Source organism: Molossus molossus, unplaced genomic scaffold, assembly GCF_014108415.1.
Source record: "Molossus molossus isolate mMolMol1 unplaced genomic scaffold, mMolMol1.p scaffold_m16_p_17, whole genome shotgun sequence".
NCBI lineage: Eukaryota > Metazoa > Chordata > Mammalia > Chiroptera > Molossidae > Molossus > Molossus molossus.
In genome coordinates, this window is record NW_023425352.1 from 44,406,146 (window position 1) to 44,426,059 (window position 19,914).

Genomic DNA, 19,914 nt, shown 5'->3' on the forward strand with positions numbered 1-19,914 from the left:
TATGATTTGGTGAAATGTTGTAAAATGTTTTATTCTATCTTTTGACAAACTTTAATGGTATAAATAAATGAATGGCATGCAAGTTTCATGGGAATTGTTTCATAAAGAAAATTATTGTTTGGATTCAGGTATAGACCAAGTAGATGACAAATCTAAATAGAAGAAACACCTCAAAACAAGTATGTCAATCCCTACTAAAAAGAACTTAATACCAAATAATTTTATTCTCAAAAATTATTCTAGGCCTTGAAAAGGAATGTAGCTTAAATACAAGTTTTCACATCACTTCGATTATCTTCTTTGAAATTATGAACAATGATTTAAAATTTTAAAATATCCATCTACATTTTATAATCCTGTGTCAGGCTTCTAAACTGTAATGCTTCAGTATGAATTTGAAAAAACCTTTTTTCAGAAAAAGCACTGGTCTTGGGTCAGTAAAAATAGTAACAATAATGGTAAGAACAACATTTATTAAATGCTTAGTATACACCAAATTCATGAATTATCTTTTGGAATCTCATAATGATCCTATGGAGTTAGATACAATTAATTACATTATTATCATTATTCCCATTTTACAGAAGGATTACAGATGTTTGAATTAAAGCAACTTTTAGCAAATACTTGACATAATCTTAACCCAGAAAACTTTAAAAATGGCCTTAATTCTAAAGGAAGATAATTTAAGGACCTCTTTCCTCCTTTTTAATGACATTTATAATAGGAAAGACTTATATCTTCCATAACTGTTTTTTGTTTTTTTGTTTTTTTTGCAGATGGGATCTATTCATGGATCATAAAAATCAATTTAATAATTCATAAACAGCATTTTTTAAAAACCGAAAGTAACTAGAATTAAGAAGTCTGACAATTATAAATAGCAAGGGCTAAGTACTGCTTCATGAAATCTGCTTATATAGCTGTATACTCAGTCATAATTTAAAATGTATTTCTTACCATGGGTCTCAATCAAAATAGACTGAAAGCCACAATGCTAGATAAAGTCCCAAGGCATTTTCCACATGAAATATTTCTGACATAAAAATTTATGTAATTATATTCTGATGATTGATATTTCTAGGATCTATACCTAAAATATTGTTTTTGTAATTATAGTAACATTATTGGCACACTGAAGAGCCAACTCTACTAAGACATGTAAAAAAATTCTAGGAATGTAGCCTGATCAACAGTTTTCCCAAGAAACATAAACATAAAATGATTTGTGAAGCAATAAACATAATGTTTAAAGAAAGTATCTGAAGGAAACCAGGGCTCCTTGAAGAAATGATAATTCCAAGTCTGGGTAGAAAAATACAAGATGAATGTGAAACATCTTGTGTCATAAAGCAAAGAAGCTATCAGAGATTAGGTTGTGTCAAACCGACACAGGAGTCAGCTTAAAAGATTCCCATAGATCAAATATGGGACAATTTGGCTTCAAAGAGAATAGTGCCTATAATAGATTGAGACACAAATATATAAAAATTCAAGAGTTCAAATAAAAGATAACATTGATCACCTCCATGGTTGCTAGGATATCAACTTATTATTCTTAAATTGGGTAAATAAAAGAAGGAAGTATTTTTTTCCTGCCTTTCCTTCATCCGTTTTTTGCATTTATATCCAGAGAGTTCATGAAGAAAAGTTCTTTGAAAGAATTCCAGGTTTAAAAAAAAAGCAGACAAATTTAGAAAGTCACCAAGTTATAATCCTTAAAGAAATAATGAATGATCAGTAATGGCTGCTAAAACCATTAGTTAAAAGATTGATTGGAAACTTTATAATAGATAAATCAGGTTGGCAACATCTGAACCCACTGATCAATTTTAACATGACTAAAAGTGGGACAACGCTTCCTAATGGGAGATAGTAGGAAGTAGATATAATCAATATGAAGCATTATTGCCCTAAAAGAAAATAAGAACTTAAATCAGTTCTCTAGATCTACTACCTACTAGTTATAGGAAATGCAGAAGATATAAAAAAGAAGTTTAAAAAACCCCACAAATATGCAATTAACTAAATTCAAAATATGGGAAATTCTATAAGGTCTGGTTTCTTCAATAAATAATATTAAGAAGCCCTGGCCGGTTTGGCTCAGTGGTTAGAGAGTTGGCCTGCAGTCCAGAGAGACCCAGGTTCAGTTCCCGCTAAGGGCACATACCTCAGTTGCAGTTTGTCCCCGGCCCTGGTTGGGTTGTATGGGTGAAGAAAAAAAAGTAGACAGGAAATTGTTAAGGATTAAAAGAAAATCCATTCATTCATTCATTCATTCATTCATTCATTCATTATTTTTGGTACGTGCCTCTAGCCACTAGGGCCTAGCAGAAACCGAACCCGGGACTCTCTGGTCCACAGGCCGATGTTCCAATTGCTGAGCCAAACTAGCCAGGGCAGATTAAAAGAAATTTAAAAGACTCATTGTAATGCAACACTGTAAACCTTGTTTGGATCTTGATTTGCACAAACAAACCATAAAAGGACTTTGAACATAATTGGAGCAATTTGAATACAGACTAGGTATTAGATGATATTAAGGACATACTTTTTATTTTGTTAAGTGTGATCATGGTAATGTGGTTTTGTATTAAAGATAAAACATTTTTAAAAATCTACAAGAATAAAGCATAACATAGAAATCCAATTAGCAGACTGCCATGTAACAAATACTTTGACATATAGATAGTCCTTTTTTAAGAAAAATGTTTCAGCTCTGACCAGCTGGCTCAGTTGGTTGGGGCACCAAAAGGTTGCCAGTTTGATTCCCAGTCAAGGCACAGGCCCAAGTTGTGGGCTCGATCCCCTAGGAAGAGGAGTGCAGGAAACAGGATGATGTTTCTCTCTCCCTCCTTCTCCCTTCCTCACTCTCTAAAAGTCAATTAAACATATTAACAAAGAAAGAAGAAAAAAAAAACATTTCATCTTTCTGACAGATACTGGAATTCCAAATCACTAAGTACACAGTCACCCAAATTCCTACTTTCAAAGTAAGGTAAAGGCTACCTCAGCTGGGTAAATGTCAGACAGCCAACTTTTGTTTCTGCTTCAGGACATTTTTCCATTTAAAATGTAAACAATATACTCCACATACAATACTTTAAAATGTCACAAATATATAATTATATATGTCACAATAAATATTGTACTAGAAACTTACGAAATAGCAGAACCAAAGGACAAACACGTTTCATGATCTTCTTGAAGCACTGAACTTATTTTCTTCCCTGTAGCTTTACTTATAGATGTCTTCAGTTTCTTAGCTAATTTTTTTGGTGTGTTGATTATAGAAGATTCTTCTGTACAGCAACTATATAGTTCCACCTTTATCTGAAAGTCTGGCCTTGCTTCATTACTAAAAACAAGGGTATTAATAATGTTAGAAATTCAACTCAGTAGAAAATAAAATCTTAACACCCTTTGATGTTTTCATTCATTTAAAATCAGCATTTGAAATAGGCTTATGTTAATATATGTTAATGAGACAGAATCTCCCAGTGTTTATTTAGTATCTAAATGACCTGAGAAAGTCACTGCAACTTCCAGAGCTACCAGCTTCTAAAGTAGGTCAATTTTAACTCAATTTAACCAGTACATCCAGGCACATTACTTAAAGAAAAAGAATAAAATGTTCTGGTCATTTTGTTGCCAATGCTATTTCTCCTTATTATTCCTTTAAAACAGCTATTTTTAAGGTATCTATATTATACATGTAATTTCCTGAAATTACTATTCCTCCAGAAGAAAAAGGATCTGAAAACAAAAAGAAAACAAAAAAGGAGAAATAAAGGTTTCTTCTGCTAAAACCTTTAGTTTTCATTTCTTTTTCAGAGTCATGTACAGTCTATTCACCACATGCTGCTCCCTCCCTCTGAAACTCATCCCACCTTTGTGCCTAATAACTCTAAAATAACATTTCAATACTTGGTTATATAGAGAAAAACAAACAAACAAAAAATGATATAAAGGGATATACTCCTTGAGGACAAGTGCTGTCTTAATCTTTGTATTGTTAACCTAGCATAAAAGGTACTCGATAAATATTTATTAAACCAATATGCAGAAATTCTGCAGTTTTAGCAAACACTAAGATCGGCTTTGCCCTCTGTCAGACACAGTGAACTACCTTTCCCACAAAAGGCTGTGGTGGTGTTACTAACAATAAAATATACTTAACACTGCAAAAAGAGGTCCATCAGTACATCCTGTCTGTAGATGATCTGTCAGCCTCAGAGATTTAAAAAATGCAGCCTTTTTAAGATTTAAATGGCCAATTCAAAGTTTACATAAATCCAAGGAATAATTTCCAGATATTTTTAAAGATTATTATTTGGCAACCTTTAAACATACAGTATTCCTGGTAATGACTAACAAATGTCAATATTTAGAGGAAAACCAGAGATTCATAAATATTGAACACATTAAAAACAACCATAACAAAAAGCACATTTTTAAACAACATTTAGAACATTTGACTGCTGTTATTTTTAGAACAATTAAAAATATTTACAGAATTTTTAAAAAATTACAAATCATGTGTTGTCTTCCAAAGTAACTTGTATTGCTCTTTCCCTGAAAAAAATTATAATTTTTGTCTTTGTGGTAAAATGAACAATAGCAAAGTGATGTGAAGAAAGAGCCCATTAACAGGATGACCTTGACAGAAAGAAAAAAAAAATGCACTAGCAATAGTTGATCATGGAAATAAATGTATTTAGGTAACTAAGAAAAATTATTTTTAGTCTCAGTTATGTAAGGATTTGGTGATATTTGGGGGATCCAAAATAAATTACTTTGATTCAACAGAGCTTGTAAAAAGGCCTGCCCTGCTGCTAATAACTCAGAACAATGAATTTCATTTTTCTGTGCTATACAATTACTTATGGGACACTGGACAGAAGCCACAAAACATGGTTTGCAATAGTTTTTTTAATGTTATGTGAGTTCAAAAACTTGTACTCTCAAATCTCAACTGCAAGCTCCACAGCTGACAATGACAAAAACCATGTTGACTTTATTTTAAGAGTTAAATAGCTACTAATATTCAGATATTAAGATAAGGTCTTTGAAACCCTGAAAGAAATGCAAATCACACGCTGATTTAGGCCAATAGACCCTTAGAAAGAGGCTAGAAAAGACTTATGTTGGTTAAAAATGATTTCTATGGCTACCTAAGGAGTTCTTCCTGGTGCTGCATTATGACCACAATAAAATGAGCCTGTAAAAGAGCAGAAGCAATAAAAAGAGCCCCGAGGATCACCCAATTTTTTATTGTTTTGGAGTACATGAAAGAAGTCCACCATAAGAAAAAGAACATCTCAAATTTTACTAAAGTGCTTTTCCTATGGTACATATTTCAGGACCATCTTATAAAGTTGTGATACTATTTTAGTATTTCTATAACTAAATCTCCTATATGAGACATAAGAACCTGTTTTATGCCTAAATTCACTTTACATAAAATACTGTTTTGCAATTCCCTTGTATTCATAGCTTAGTTGATAATTAAACTACAAACATTTGTAAAAATTAATAAAAATTTATAATATCCAATGAGTCCAAATATTTACTAATATTACATGATTTCCATTTTATTTTAAATTGGAAATTTTCAAACAAAGATATGGGCTTCTTTTGAATGAAGTAATTTTTAAAATAAATTTGAACACTTAAAGATCTAATGCTTCAAAAATAACTCAAAGACCCAATAATTATGCCCTCCCTTAAAAAAAGGCAGAATTTTAGAGAATTTTCATTCTCTAAAGATAAAAAAAAAGTACTTACAATATGGTCACATTTTCAAAACATATATCTGTGATTGTTTTATCGACAATTACCATGTCAGTATCAAAAACTTCAGCTCCCATTTTGAATAAACAAAAAATGGCATAGCGCTGTGATCCTAGAGGAAGAAAACACATTTAAAGTCATGATCCACATGACAGATCATGCCTACATTATGTTAAAATCTACTTGAAAATGGGAAAAAATTAGCTTAAATATTTAATAGATTCTCATTTCTGTACAATGTAATCCTTAACTTTTTTATAGTATTGTTCTGACAGTATAAATTAATACTTTACCCAACTAAAACAATTAAACTATGGAATATGAAAAATAAAGTTAAAAATATAGGCCCCTTAGCAGCCTAAAATAATCACCAAACTCATAAATTTAATCCCTAAAAAAACCTTTAAGCTTTAATTAACAGCAACTGTATTATTATATATATATATTATTACCTTTGTCATTTTGGTTTCCAAGTCTATTTAAGAAAAAACATTTTCTATTATAAGAAGTTAAGAGCAGGCACATTAACAACAGCAAAACATTTTCCACCAAACTAACAGCAAGGGAGGAAACCACAAAAACAATAAAGAGTAGACATGTGAATACACACACACAAAAATAGCTGTTGGGCCTTTTAATTTGCTGATGTTTTAAAAAAGTATTAGGTGATTAAAGGGCTAAATCCTCATTATTGAGAAAAACTTATTTTCTATAGTAATCAGAAATATGTACTTAATTCCCACATGTATTTTTTCATAAAGTAAATTATATTTCCTAATTGAATAATAATTATACTAACCTGAATTTGGATTCTTCCTATAAAACTAATTATGTTCAATGTGATTCAGTTTTTAAAATATGAGTAACAAAGCTATCACAATAGACAAGAAAGATAAAGGATTATCATATCTTTTCTGCTTTGCCTCTAACAGCTAGAAATCATCTGAGGTTAATTTCCATGACCTCAGCATTACATGAATTTGTGAAGACTATATAAAGCCATAAAATGCTGAAGTGGGGGAAAAAATCAGATCAAGCTAAAAATCTTTCTCTCTTACATCCTGTTAAATAATCTGAAGAAACAAAACAAGGCAGAAAAGATCTCTCAAATCCTGGTCAAATGGAAGAAATGCTGCCTTTACCTTCACTCCTTCAACACTTTCTTTGGTTGCACACTTCCTTTCCCTTACACCCGTTACAGTTACAGACTGGCCTTGCACAGGTTCCTCTCAACAACTAAAAGCATATTAGATATGCATTATTTTACTTTGTATCGAGTAATTACAGCATATTTATACTAAAAGTCCAAAAACACACAGTTCAGCAAAATGTTGCTTATTCTGTCAAATGTCATCAATTTATTTCAGTGTGGAAGCAGCTTTTTCTCCCAATAACACAAATTTTTCTATACACTAAAAGAAATAGTTTACTTACAAAATGAAATTATACATACGTTCTTTATTGCTGAAGTGATCAGAGTCTTTCCACATTAGTGGTATTCGAATATCTATAGAGGGGAAAAAGAAATGACAGGTAATAATTTAATAATTTTGGTAAACTTCATTTCTTAGAGTGAATGAAGCTGTGAATTCCATAATGGATTCTGACCATTAAAGCCATTAAAATGTATTATTTAAATATTCTAACACAGGTAATATTTTATTTAAGAAATAGCTTAGACTAGACATATAAAACGTTATATTTACATAATTTACTAAAAAAAAACACACCATAAACTATAACTCAAGAAATTCATTGATTAAGTAAGGTCTGTAATAAGCTTATGCTATAACATTTTCATTTTGAGATTTATGTTTTCTGAAATAAATGAATTACGGAGAACCTAGTATTGAATTTCTATCTGGGGTAAGTGGTAGCAGCACTAGTAGTTAGATGCACTTCAAAATGTATAGAATAGTAGAGGCAGAAGAGACTTCAGAACTTTCATCTACTATGCAAACCTTAAAGATGAGGAAATAAATAACTTGTCTAAGATCATTGGTTTTTTGGGGGAGACCCAGTTCTTGACAAACTCTTCCCATTAACATTTAACTTGCCTACAAGGTAATTTGCAGATCTTTGTTGCAGATCTTTGTATATTCATGTTAAAAACTGCAGCATTTCCTTTAAGAAAAAAAGCTCAAGAGATGAATGCATTACTTCTTTCAGTCCAAGGAAAAAGTCTTATGTTCTAAAAGTGATCTAAACATACTTTCTCTCATTCACACATTCTTCAAACTCTAAAGTAATTGTGTTAATGCTCTTTATTCCAGACGTTAATCTAGAACTGTGATGTAGAAAAAAATGTTCCTTCCTAGTTTACCCCTACTTCCCTTTACTTTCAATTATAAGATTAACAGTAATAACCTTTTTTCTGACATTCCTATACTCCTTATGTATTTTTAAAGTTAGAGGATCAAGGTGCCACCAAATAGATTAAGATGTGTGAACATAACACAGTAGAGATCTCAATGGTAAAATGAAGTTTTAGTTACTCAGAGTACAAAACTACATAAATATCTCAAGTCTCTGTGAAAAACTTGTTTGAAACACTTCCCTATTACATTTAGGAAGTTTACATGCATATTTTTCATACATATTAATTATGTAACTTTCAAATAATGACAAATCTTTATGAAATAAGCTGGTTGGCTACATTTAGCTTGTGCTCCTCCTGCACAAGACCAACCAGGGCCAGGATTCAAACCTGCGACTATTTGGTCCGCTGGCCAGTGCTCTAATTGCTGAGCTAAACTGGCCAGGGCATAGGTTCTCAATGCCTGTTTCTAACTTCCTTTCTATAAAAGCTTTATATTTACTGCTCCATCCCTAACCTACTCAACCAGGTAGGTATGTATGAGTGCCCTTCCCATTGCTGCCCTAGCAGTTTTCATAAAAGTATTATCTATGTGCCAAGCTAAACACTTTACATACATTTCATCAAATAATAATTTTTAAAATGTTTACCAATAGTCAAGTGACAGGATTTAATTGCTTAGATTTGTGTTTTCTTGATTAACAAGAAAGCTGTTAATACATTTTATTGGCCAGCTCAGTGAATCTGTTTGTATCCATAGCCCATCTCTCTCTCTCTCTCTCTCTTTTTAAGCATATTATTTATGGTATGTACTTTTAAAAGTTATTTACTCTATGTAAGAATATGAGTATGTGAGATAAAAATAATTATTCCTCTTATAAAAATAATTGTTGCAACTCCATTTATATCTAATAAGTATTCTTTTCTTTCCTGATTTAATGTTGCCATCTTTATGATATATGTCACTCTAAGTGTTTATTTCTTGGCTATATACTTTATGGATCTACTTCAATCATTTATTAATGACTACCCTACTATCAGTGCCATACTACTATAATCGTTGAACCTTTATAATATACTTGACTGTTACAAATATATCCTTCCAGCAACCTCTTACTTGCTAATTTCTTCATGTAAATTTTAGAATGTTTTGTCAAAATTCCCCCTCCAAAATGTTTTTCTTTTGTCCAAATTAATTTGGGAACTGATAATGTTATAATATTCTGTCTTTACACAGAGTAGCACCATATAGTTACCCTCACATTTTTAGTAAGGTGATTTTTGAGGGCAGTCAATGTGTTTTATGTTTTGTTGTGTTTTATTGTAAAGATCTTTTTATGCTATACCACTTTTTGTATATTTATCTTGAATCCAGCCATTTTTACTGAATTCCTTATTAATTCAAATAATATTTCAGTAAATTTCCTTAGATTTTCCAGGTCTGCAATCTATTATCTTCAAAAAAGTATTGAATATGTCTATTTCTTTTCAGTAGTTTCACATTTCATTCTTACCATTTTAGCTAGGATTTCTAAAACTGTGTTAAATTATATTGATACAATAGACATTGTTCTTTTGTTCTTGATTTTAATGGGCCTGCCTTTATTGTTTTATAATTTTGACTTGGCTGATGCCCTGTCAAAGAGCCTTCTTCTTTTTGACCACAATTGCTGACTCATTTCATTTTACAACTGTTCTTATTCACAGCTGTTCTTGTTCTATTAGGGTGGTATTAACTATTTATACTATCTTGGGAGGAACATGGACCCTGACTTCTTTTGCTATATACCACAGCTAGTGGCGTAAGTCTTGCCCTTTCCCATGACTGGTTATGTTAGATCCTCAAGAGGAGAAGGTGGACACTTATCTATTTCTCAGGTCACATATTGTCAGATGACAAAAAAAATGTATAAGCCACCAACTGTTTCTAATTCAGGTTCAAATAGTAGAAATTCATTTCTGATTCTTGCAAATGGTTGACTCAGTTTTAGTTACACTGCTCTTACCTTTGTCTTTTTTCATGTCTTCATTGACAGTTTAATGGTAAAATGAAAGAGTCATAATAGGATGGCTAACTTGATGCTATCAGGCCCTAGAAGTCTATTTATCATACTTTTCAAATGTAAAAACTGAGGCACTCTGTGAACTGATTTGGCTTTAGTCACTATATTAGTAGGCAGTGAGTAAGCTCAGACAACGTTACCACAATGCAATTATTTGATGTTTAGCAGTAATAATCAGAATAAACCTCAATTATTTTTACTTTTACAAAGATCTGCCCAGTGAGTAGTGAAGCTGGAAATGAAAAACCCAGGTATTTCCTGGCAATCAACATAATCTCAGAAATATTATAAAAAAAGAAAAGGTGAATTTGTTTTTAATTTTGTTTTTCTTTTTTTGCAAATATACAGCTGAGATACAATTAAGTCTAAGCAAGGAAGAAAAGTAATTACATATGCATCCCATTTTTTGATACTTTTGGTTCCTTAATTTAAAATTATCTTTGGAAAACAGGAACACAAAGAAGTAAGTTTAATTTCTATACTTGAGTGTTTGTGGTAAGAAAAATAGTTTTTTTCTCTTTATATGATTTTACTTAAGCACTCTTTTAAGTATACAGTTAATGCTAATTTCATTAATTGCTGCAGTCAATAAACTACTATTAAATGACAACAAATGTTAACTCTATCATGTCATTTGAGTCTTCAATTGTAATTTAATATAACTCATTTGTGTTCTGAGTAGCACTACATTAGAAATAAGAAATAAAATATGTTTAAATAGTTTTAGAAAAATCCCTTTTAAAGATCTGTAATATTTTGTCTATCACATTAAAATCTTTTAAATATAGTGAACAACTACTATGTAAAAGCACTATGTTTGACATCAAAATGATACAGGAGGTATAAAACATGTTTTATTCCAGTCTTATAATTGGAAAGATAAAGACATGAACATAAATAACTATAAACAAGCAACAGATTTTTATACAGTTCAATTATTTTTCTGACAATTTTTTTGCTGAGGGCAATTCCTCTGATTTAGGACAATTACATTGTATGTAAAATTCAGGTCTATCCTTCCTATATGAGAATTTTTATTTATCTATAAGAACATTTCTAAAGAAATTCCTTGGGTGAGAAAACCTGAAACACAGCAGCAGGGTCCCTGGAACTAAGAAAACAAGGCTTTTTGCCAATGAAACAGCCCAGTTATTACTTAAGGACTGATAGAGGTCTATTGTTTCTAGTATTTGTTCAAGGTGTATTATCTAACTAGTGGCGTATATACGAGTCAGCCATGTATTCACTTCAGTCTGTGGCATCTCCAAGCCATTGTCTCTAGCTTCCTTAACACTTTGGAGAAACTGAGACAACACACCGTAAGTGCCATCTAGTGGTAAACGGTCTCCTAACTGCATTAGGAATTCAGAAAAGGGGAAACATTTCTAACTAGAAAAATAGGGAAGACTATATAGATAAGCAAACAGATCTTGAAGACAATATAGTTAATTTCAAGAGCTAACTGTGTGTCAGAAGCATGGGCTGTGCAGGCAGTACAGGGAGAGAAATGTCTTGCTAAAGCAGATAGCTTATATATAAGAATAGTAGAAAATAAGGCTAGAAAAATAGTTGGATCAGAATAAAAAACTCTTGAGGGTGAAAAGTTTGGTCTTTATTTTATGGGCAATAAAGAACAGTTATCCATCCACCCAATGTTCACTGAGCAATTACTATGTGCAAAAACTGTGTTAGCGTCTGGGTATATAGTAGTGAACAAAACAAACCTAGCTCCAACCCTCACGGAACTCCTAGCCTAGATAAACATTAAAAACACTGAAAATTCTGAGCAGAAAAGGAATGGAGAGTCAAAAGACTTGAATCTGCAGCTCAGCTCAACCACTTACAGGAAGTCATTTAACTTTTGAGTCTATAGAAAAAGAGAACCACCCTACATATTCCACAAAGCTGAACTGAGAAGAAAACTACATAATACATGTAATATATATGAAGCAATTTGTAAAATTCTAGAGCATAATGGTGAAAAGTTTTAGAACAAATATTCTGATAGAGGCATGCAAAATAAAATGAAGAGAATGGACACAGGAAATTAAAAAAACCCATTAACTCTAGAAAGATACTTTATAGAATTTATTCAGCAATATAAAAAATGATCTATCTAAAGCATACCTGATAGGGCAAGCTTTCCTTTACATGCTGTTCGTTCCTTACTTTCAAAATTCACATCACTGTCAAAAGAAAAAAAACTTAATGAAAAAAAGATATTTTCTAATAAGCAACTGTTTGAACAATCTTTCACAAATGTCTAAATATTAAAAGCAAACATGTACCCATGAATAATTATGACTTCCAGTTAATATGAATTACTCGACTCAAATTTTAAGATGTTTAGTCAATAGCTAGCTGGCTTTTATAGAGCTATTCTCTTTGATTTTTCATATAAGCTTTACCTTCCCTGACTATCTGCTGGCTTACTCTACAATGAAAGCCTTTTGTGATTTATAACAAAACATTTATAAACAATATGTACAATATTTGTCCAGGTCCTAGGAAGTATAATAACTTGGATCACCATTGCATAAATTATATTTCTAGCTTACCGGATTATAGATGCCTGACAAAGTTAATGAATGTTTCGATCATGAACTTGCTGCTCAGGAGTACCTTGGCCTTATAAAATATAACAATTTTTTAAATTACTCTGTTCTATATTTATATTCAGTAAGATATTTCATTTCCTTGAAATTCCAAAAAACTAGGCATATACTAAATCATATACATAGAGCACATACATAATATATTATCTAAGTGGAAAGGAAGGGATGGCTCTGTAGAGAGAATAAAATGTGGAGAGGGAAATATTATCATGACAATAGAAAAAAGTCTCAAAGGAAATTCTTGGGATATAAAACACTTCCAGGTCTGACTTTACTATTATCATTTAAAACAAAATCTTTTAAAATAGTTATCTCCTACCAGATCAAATCAATCCTATCCTTTTTTTTTTTATCCTCACCCAAGGACATTTTTCCATTTTTTGATCAGCTAGAGCAGGAAGGAGAGAGAGAGAGAGAGAAACATCGACGTGAAAGGGACACATCAAATGGCTGGCTGCCACCCACACGACCCAGCCAGGGCTGGGAACAAACTGCAACTGAGGTACATGCCCTTATTGGGAACCGAACCAGGGTCTCTCTGGACCACAGGCCAACGCTCTAACTGCTGAGCCATACTGGCTAGGGCAATCCTTAAATATTTCTCCAATATCCCATTTCCTAATATCCTGCATTTAGAGATTAGCATTCCATTTCTAGGGCAATATTTCCAACAGTATTCTTTGTACTTTTTTGGTCTTTATTTAAATTGATTAGCTAATTTAAAGAAACTGCTGGCTAATTTAATTAGGTACTTCAAATATGTATAAGAGAAACTTTTCATTTGAATAATATTTGATTTTCTTTTTTTTGTTTTTTGTTTTTTTATTTATTGATTTAAGAGAAAGAGAGAGGAGGGAAGGAAAGAGGGAGGGAAAGAAACATCGATTTGTTGTTCCACTTATTTATGCATTCAGTGGTTGATTCTTGTATGTGTCCTGACTGGATATCGAACCTCCAACCTTGGTGTACCAGGATGACGCTTTAACCTACTGAGCACCCAGCCAGAGCCGGTTTGATTTTCTAAGAGGGCTTTAAAAGAAAGATTGGGTGGGAGCTTGAAGTGTATCTAACTAATTTTTAGAAGAGTATGACACTGTCTCATTGCATTTCATTCAGGAGCCTTGATAAAAAGATTGCATATATTCATTATCACGTGCCCAAATCTGAAAATAAAATATATCAGCCAACTTTTTTTCTTTACTCTCTTACTTGATTAAGCACATAACTATTATACGTGAAATATATTTCAAATAAGTTAAAATAATTTACTAATGTACTTAAGTTGATAAGCTTATATGGGACATTTACATGGTGTTTACTGACTCGCATAACTAGGGTAATGTAGTAGACTTAAAGACATGCATTCTCAGAATCCTATCTAATTACTTTATGGTCACACCAGTATTTATGTTAAAATAGACAACTCAGTGAAAAATAGAAGTAGTCACTGACTATTTCATAATAACATTTAACTGAATCACACATTTAATAAAGAGTCAAATTCTACATTTTATACTTGTTTAGTTTGTCATGTTGAAGAACATTAACTTGTTTATTACTTCATCATAGAGTGAAAAATTCAATTGAATAGTCTACTATATTTTGGTGAAAATAATATACCGACAGGCCCACTAGAAATCAAACACAAATCTCAATTTCCTCAAATCGAAACAAGAAATACAATATAAATATAGTTGGTTGACATTTGTAAATAATATTTCTGAAAACACCTTCTATATGAGCAATACATAATATAAATTCTTAAAATACTTATTTCAATGAAAAATATAAGGAAGCTCTAATACGATATGTAACTTGAGTGTTATGGAATAGGTCATAGATTATGCTCAAGTTGAGATCCATTGGCTATTATTAAATTGGATTAAACTTGAGGCTTTGGCAGGCAAGTAATATTCTGAAATATTAGAACCACCAAAAGCAAACTTGTTGAATATTTACCAAAAAAAATCTTCCCTTCCCAACTATTCAACCACCTGGCGAAGTATAGCTTTCTTCCCTGTAATTATAAATTACTTGCATAGGCATTACCAAGACCAGTCAACAAACTTATTATGTACAAATATTATCGAACTACAATATAAATCCAATTAACTATATAATCTTACAGAATAATTAAGTCTGTCGTTAAAAAAAATTAGAAAGGAACTGAAGTAATTTAGCATCAGTTTTCTGAAACTTGAATTATTTTCAATTCAAATAACTCCTCAAACTGTTATTTGGGGTGCTAAAATGTAATATTTTCTAATTAATCCAAATTGACAATAAAATTATTAAACATTATCTGTTTAATAACGTGCTACTGTAGCTAATAGTTTGCCACAGTTAAATAAATACTTGTTTGGAAAATCTGCAATGTTAATGCCAATTCTAAATGCTATAATTAGCCAGCCTGAGGAAAAAGCAAATAACCACAAAATTATTCAAACAAAAGCACAGCTAAATAATACTGTACCTTATTCTTAGAAACCCAGTTTAGAGTATTATTTTGCTGAGACTTGTTATGTTAATTTAAAAGATAAAAGTATAAAAGACAAACTTTTAACTTGATTGTATTACGGTCTGTAGGTAAATAAAATGACCAATAGAGGGTGCCAATTATCCACTTTGTTACTCAAAAATTGTATTAAAATTGAGTAATATTTTATATTGTTCCATGTGGGCATGTAAAATACCATTGCTTTGCCAAAATTAACAAGCTATGATGAGAAATAACACAATGATGAAAGCATTTTATATTTTCTTAATGAAGTACTAAAATAATTCTAAATAGGATTCTACTATTTGAAAGCAGGTTATAAAACCCCTCACCTCCAATGCAAATCAATGAAAACTGTAATACTCAGAAATGTTTAACATGGAATTTTAAACCATTCTAAACCTATGTAGTACAAAATTAATAGCTTTAAAATATCTTAAATCGAGAAGATGAGTTTTCTATTTCAAACCTTCCCATAAATGCTTTTCAACAAAAATGAAATGATATAAAGTTTAAAAAACAAATCAGTAATGTCTGTAATTATATATCATGTTTTACTGCAGAACTACCAGCAGTATACAATTTTCACTTGCAACCTACACTTTTTTTTTTATTAAGATATACGCAAGTACAGTATAAGAAACTAGTTATTGTGGCATTATTAAAATCACAATAATGTTAAATGATACACACAATTAGGTCCTATAAGTGACTTTGACTATAATTATTTTTACGAAGCCAAAGTACTTCAGACATTAAAACAAAGATAGATTGGTGGGTTGGGGCCATGCTAAAATGTAATAAGCTCTGTAAGCATAGGGCTTCTTTTGTCTATTTTGTTCACTGCTGAATCACCAGTGCCTGATATATACAATACATTCTAAGGCACTCAACAATGTTTTTGTAAATACTGAATGAACTTAAATAAGATATGGTCATTTTGATGGAGTAGGCTGTAAATTTAGTAGATGCAGACTATAAAGTCTCAGGGTTGAATCTTACCCATCAATAACTAGTTACATCAATGAGTTGCTGCTAACCTCTTAGTGTCAGCATCTTCACCTGTAAAATGGGGGAAATATCTATCTACTTATAGATATTGAATGAAATAAATTTGATATGTATTCTATATCACTTTTGTAATCCTCTTCCAAGGATATGTTTATTGATTTAGAGAAAGGGGAGAGGGAGGGAGAGAGAGAGAGAGAGAGAAACATCAATGAGAGAGAAACATGGATTGGTTCCTCTCCTACTTCCCCAGACCAGGTATCCAGCCTGGAACCTAGGTATGTACCCTGACTGGAAATTGAACCTGCAACCTTTTGGTGTAAGGGAGGATGCTCCAACAGAGTCACCCAGCTAGGGCTGTATTTTACATCACTCTTAAAAATGTTGCACAGATACAAGGATTACTTTGTAAGTATTTATATTTTTGGCCACAGTATTTCACTTGGAGCTTATGTGAAAGAACTAAAACATTTGTTAAAGTGATGAGAGTATGACTTCCAGTTCCTATAAGATAATGGTAGCCACCTAAATTGGAATCTTTTCAGGCATCCTACAAAAGCTTTCAGATCAATAAGAAAAGCAAGTAAATATAAATGACATGTATAGCATAACTAGAAAACAGAGACTATTACAAACTTTAATTACATATAAGTGGGAATATTAACAACTGCAACCATCAAAGCCAGCTCCTGGAGGCTTTACCCAAGTAGAGTCAGGTACACATTGCAAAACATAGTATCAACATGTGATCTCCCCTAGAAGAAAAATGAATGGACAGAAGACCTGGTGAACAGAATAGCACTAGTTCCTGTGGAGTTAAAGGAAGGGACTCCAAAAGATTCTGGTTCAGAAGTTGTTAGTCTTGTGAAGAGGACACACAATGGGAGAGGTATCCTTTACAGGTTTGGCCATGACAAAGAAAAAAAAAAGGAGAAGTAATTGGAGCAAAAAAACTCCAAGATACAAAGTACTACCAAAGAATCAGAAAAACAACCAAACATACAACCAATCAACATTACAAAAGCCATAACTTATTAAAGAAGTTGCTCTTCACAGTTCCAAAAATTGAAAATACTATTGAACTAAGAAACAAAGTAAACCGTTCAATACCCCCCTAAAATCCTGCATGGGACATATTTTATTAGGGACCCCCCCAAAAAAGCACCCAAATACAATGAAAGTAGAAAGAATCAAAATGTTTCAGCTAAAAGAAATACCCCCACCAACCACTCTTCAAAAAAAAGGTAACAAAAACTGTAACATGATACTCCAAAATAAGTTAAATAAACTATTGCAGATATGAAAGAAATTTAAAACATCAGACTAGCAAAGTACTGACAAGTAAATATATAAAAAGAAAAAACAAAGGAAAGCAATTGGAAAAAAATCGTTTCTGATATGAAAATATAAAGTGCCTAAGGATGAAGAGATAAATCTGAAAGTACACTAAGGCATATAGTGAATGAGAAATAAATAAATAAATAAAGTTTAAAACCATTAGAGAGAAAGTAATAGACATAAAATATGGGCAAAGAAAATCCAACTTTTGTACAATTTGAGTCCTTAAATAAGAAAAACAAAATAATGAGATGAAATTAATTTATTTTGAAGGCTTTAAAAAAATTTTTTTTTAATCTTTATTGATTTTAGAGAGGAAGGAAGAGGGAAAGAGATAGTAACATCGATGAGAGAGAACACCAAGTGGCCACCTTCTGCATACCCCGCACTGGGGATTTGGCCCACAACCTGGGCATGTGCCCTGACCAGGAATCGAACCGGTGACCTCTTGGTACATGGGTTGAAGCTCAACCACTGAGCCACACTGGCCGAGTATTCTGGAGGCTTTAACTCCAGGAAAACTCTGAAAATAAAAGAATTAAACTACCTAAATGGAAAGTGTCCTAAGTGAACCAAAATATTCAGCCTTAGATAGTCCCAGTAAAATGGTCAGACTTTAAGATAAAGAAATCTATTTTCATCATTGAATAAAAAAAGAAAAACTAAGTCATTTACAAAGGAAAAATAATTAGACATTACATGTGTTGGTAACAAGACAATGGAACAAAATTTTCAAGAAACTCAAGGGATGAAAGTGTTTTCCAAGGATTTTGTATCTATACAAGCTGCCCTTTAAGTATCAAAAGTAAATAAAAGTACTTCAAACATGCAAAAATGTGAAGAAAACTGTACTCATGGTGAGGAATCTACTAGCTAGCTCATGGGCTTCCTTCAAACAAGATAATTTTGAAAAGTACAACAAAAAGATGGATAGAAAACATTATACATATTTAATTGCATATCAAAGACTAAAACAAAGGTGGAGATACAAGTACAAGGTTAATATGTAAATATTATCCATTCCACCAAAGGAGAAATAAGAAATGGTCGTTTTCTGAATAGAAGTACCAGGGAAATTGATAACACAAAGCAAGAGAGGTCTTGTTAAGTGGAAATGAAAGACAGGGCGTGTATAGAAAATTCAAGGACTGTTTTGGGGACAGAGATCTAGCATTTGGCAGAAATAAATTTGTAAACTAGAAATTTGAGATGAGACTATGCAAGTGGTTTGATATCAGACCACAAAGATTCTGGAATGAAATGCTATGCCTATCTAAGGAATTGTAGTAAATGGAAACCATTAGCTGTATTTTAAAGAGGAGAACTGATACAAGCAGTCTTGTGAGTAGAAATACCAGCAGGGAAAAGACAGGGATAGTCTAGTTTACCAGTCAAAAGACTAGCAAATTGACAGATTGCCATAACTAAATAATCCTGTCACCTAAACTGAGGCAGTAAACTGTGTTCCACCACTCACCCTAATGATCTACTGTTTCCTCAACCTAGAAAGCTTTCCTTATCCCTCTTTTTGACTCACCCTGACTGTATTGTGAATAGTACACAAACCTGGGTATCTTTTGCATATTTAGGCATAAAAAATATGTAGTATACCAGAAACTGTTTCATAACTACACACAATTTATGAGAACAAAACTTTTGTTATACAATTAGAACATCATGGTAATGACCAGTTACTAATATTCTCAGATGTGTGGTTCTGAAAAAAAAAAAAAAAGAACAAATGATATGACAGTATAACTGATTTTTCAGTGGGGGAGGGGTAGGATTCCTCATCTAAACAAAAGAATGATTCTTTTCTCAATTTTCCCAAGGATGGTACAACACTAGTACTATTCTAGGCACACAGAAGTTAAGTCACTGTATATAACACATGACTTGAGCATTAAGGCTTAATTCTTTCCTAGAACCCTGATTTTTAAAGGTTGTAAAATGAACTAAAAATATTTGCTTTAATGAATTGAGAGACTCTGAGTGAAGATCTATTAGAAAAACCCAACACTCATGCACTAGTCTCGATCTACTGAATTCTCTCATCAAAAGTTAATATGTGAGCCATGGCCAGTTTGGCTCAGCGGTTAGAGCATCAGCCCAAAGACTGAAAGGTCGTGGGGTATGACTCCTGGTCAAGGAAACAAACCTGAGTTGCAGGCTTGTGTGGGAGGCAACCAATCAATGTGCCTCTCTCACATTGATGTTTCTCTTTCTCTCCCTCCCTCCCTTTCACTCTATCTAAAAATCAGTGGGAAAATATCCTCAGGTGAG

At 32.1% G+C, this 19,914-nt stretch overlaps 1 protein-coding gene across 1 annotated transcript in view; it reads right to left on the reverse strand.

Annotated features, from left to right (window-relative positions):
* RTKN2 (rhotekin 2) overlaps nucleotides 1-19,914 on the reverse strand; it is a 65,661-nt gene that overhangs the window by 34,220 nt on the left and 11,527 nt on the right. Inside the window, exons 3-6 of the mRNA XM_036265935.1 lie at nucleotides 12,301-12,359; nucleotides 7,247-7,300; nucleotides 5,788-5,905; nucleotides 3,164-3,358 (exon numbers count right to left, since the gene is read on the reverse strand). Of these exons, the coding sequence (XP_036121828.1) occupies nucleotides 3,164-3,358; nucleotides 5,788-5,905; nucleotides 7,247-7,300; nucleotides 12,301-12,359 (426 nt within the window). The remainder of the gene's footprint in view (nucleotides 1-3,163; nucleotides 3,359-5,787; nucleotides 5,906-7,246; nucleotides 7,301-12,300; nucleotides 12,360-19,914) is intronic.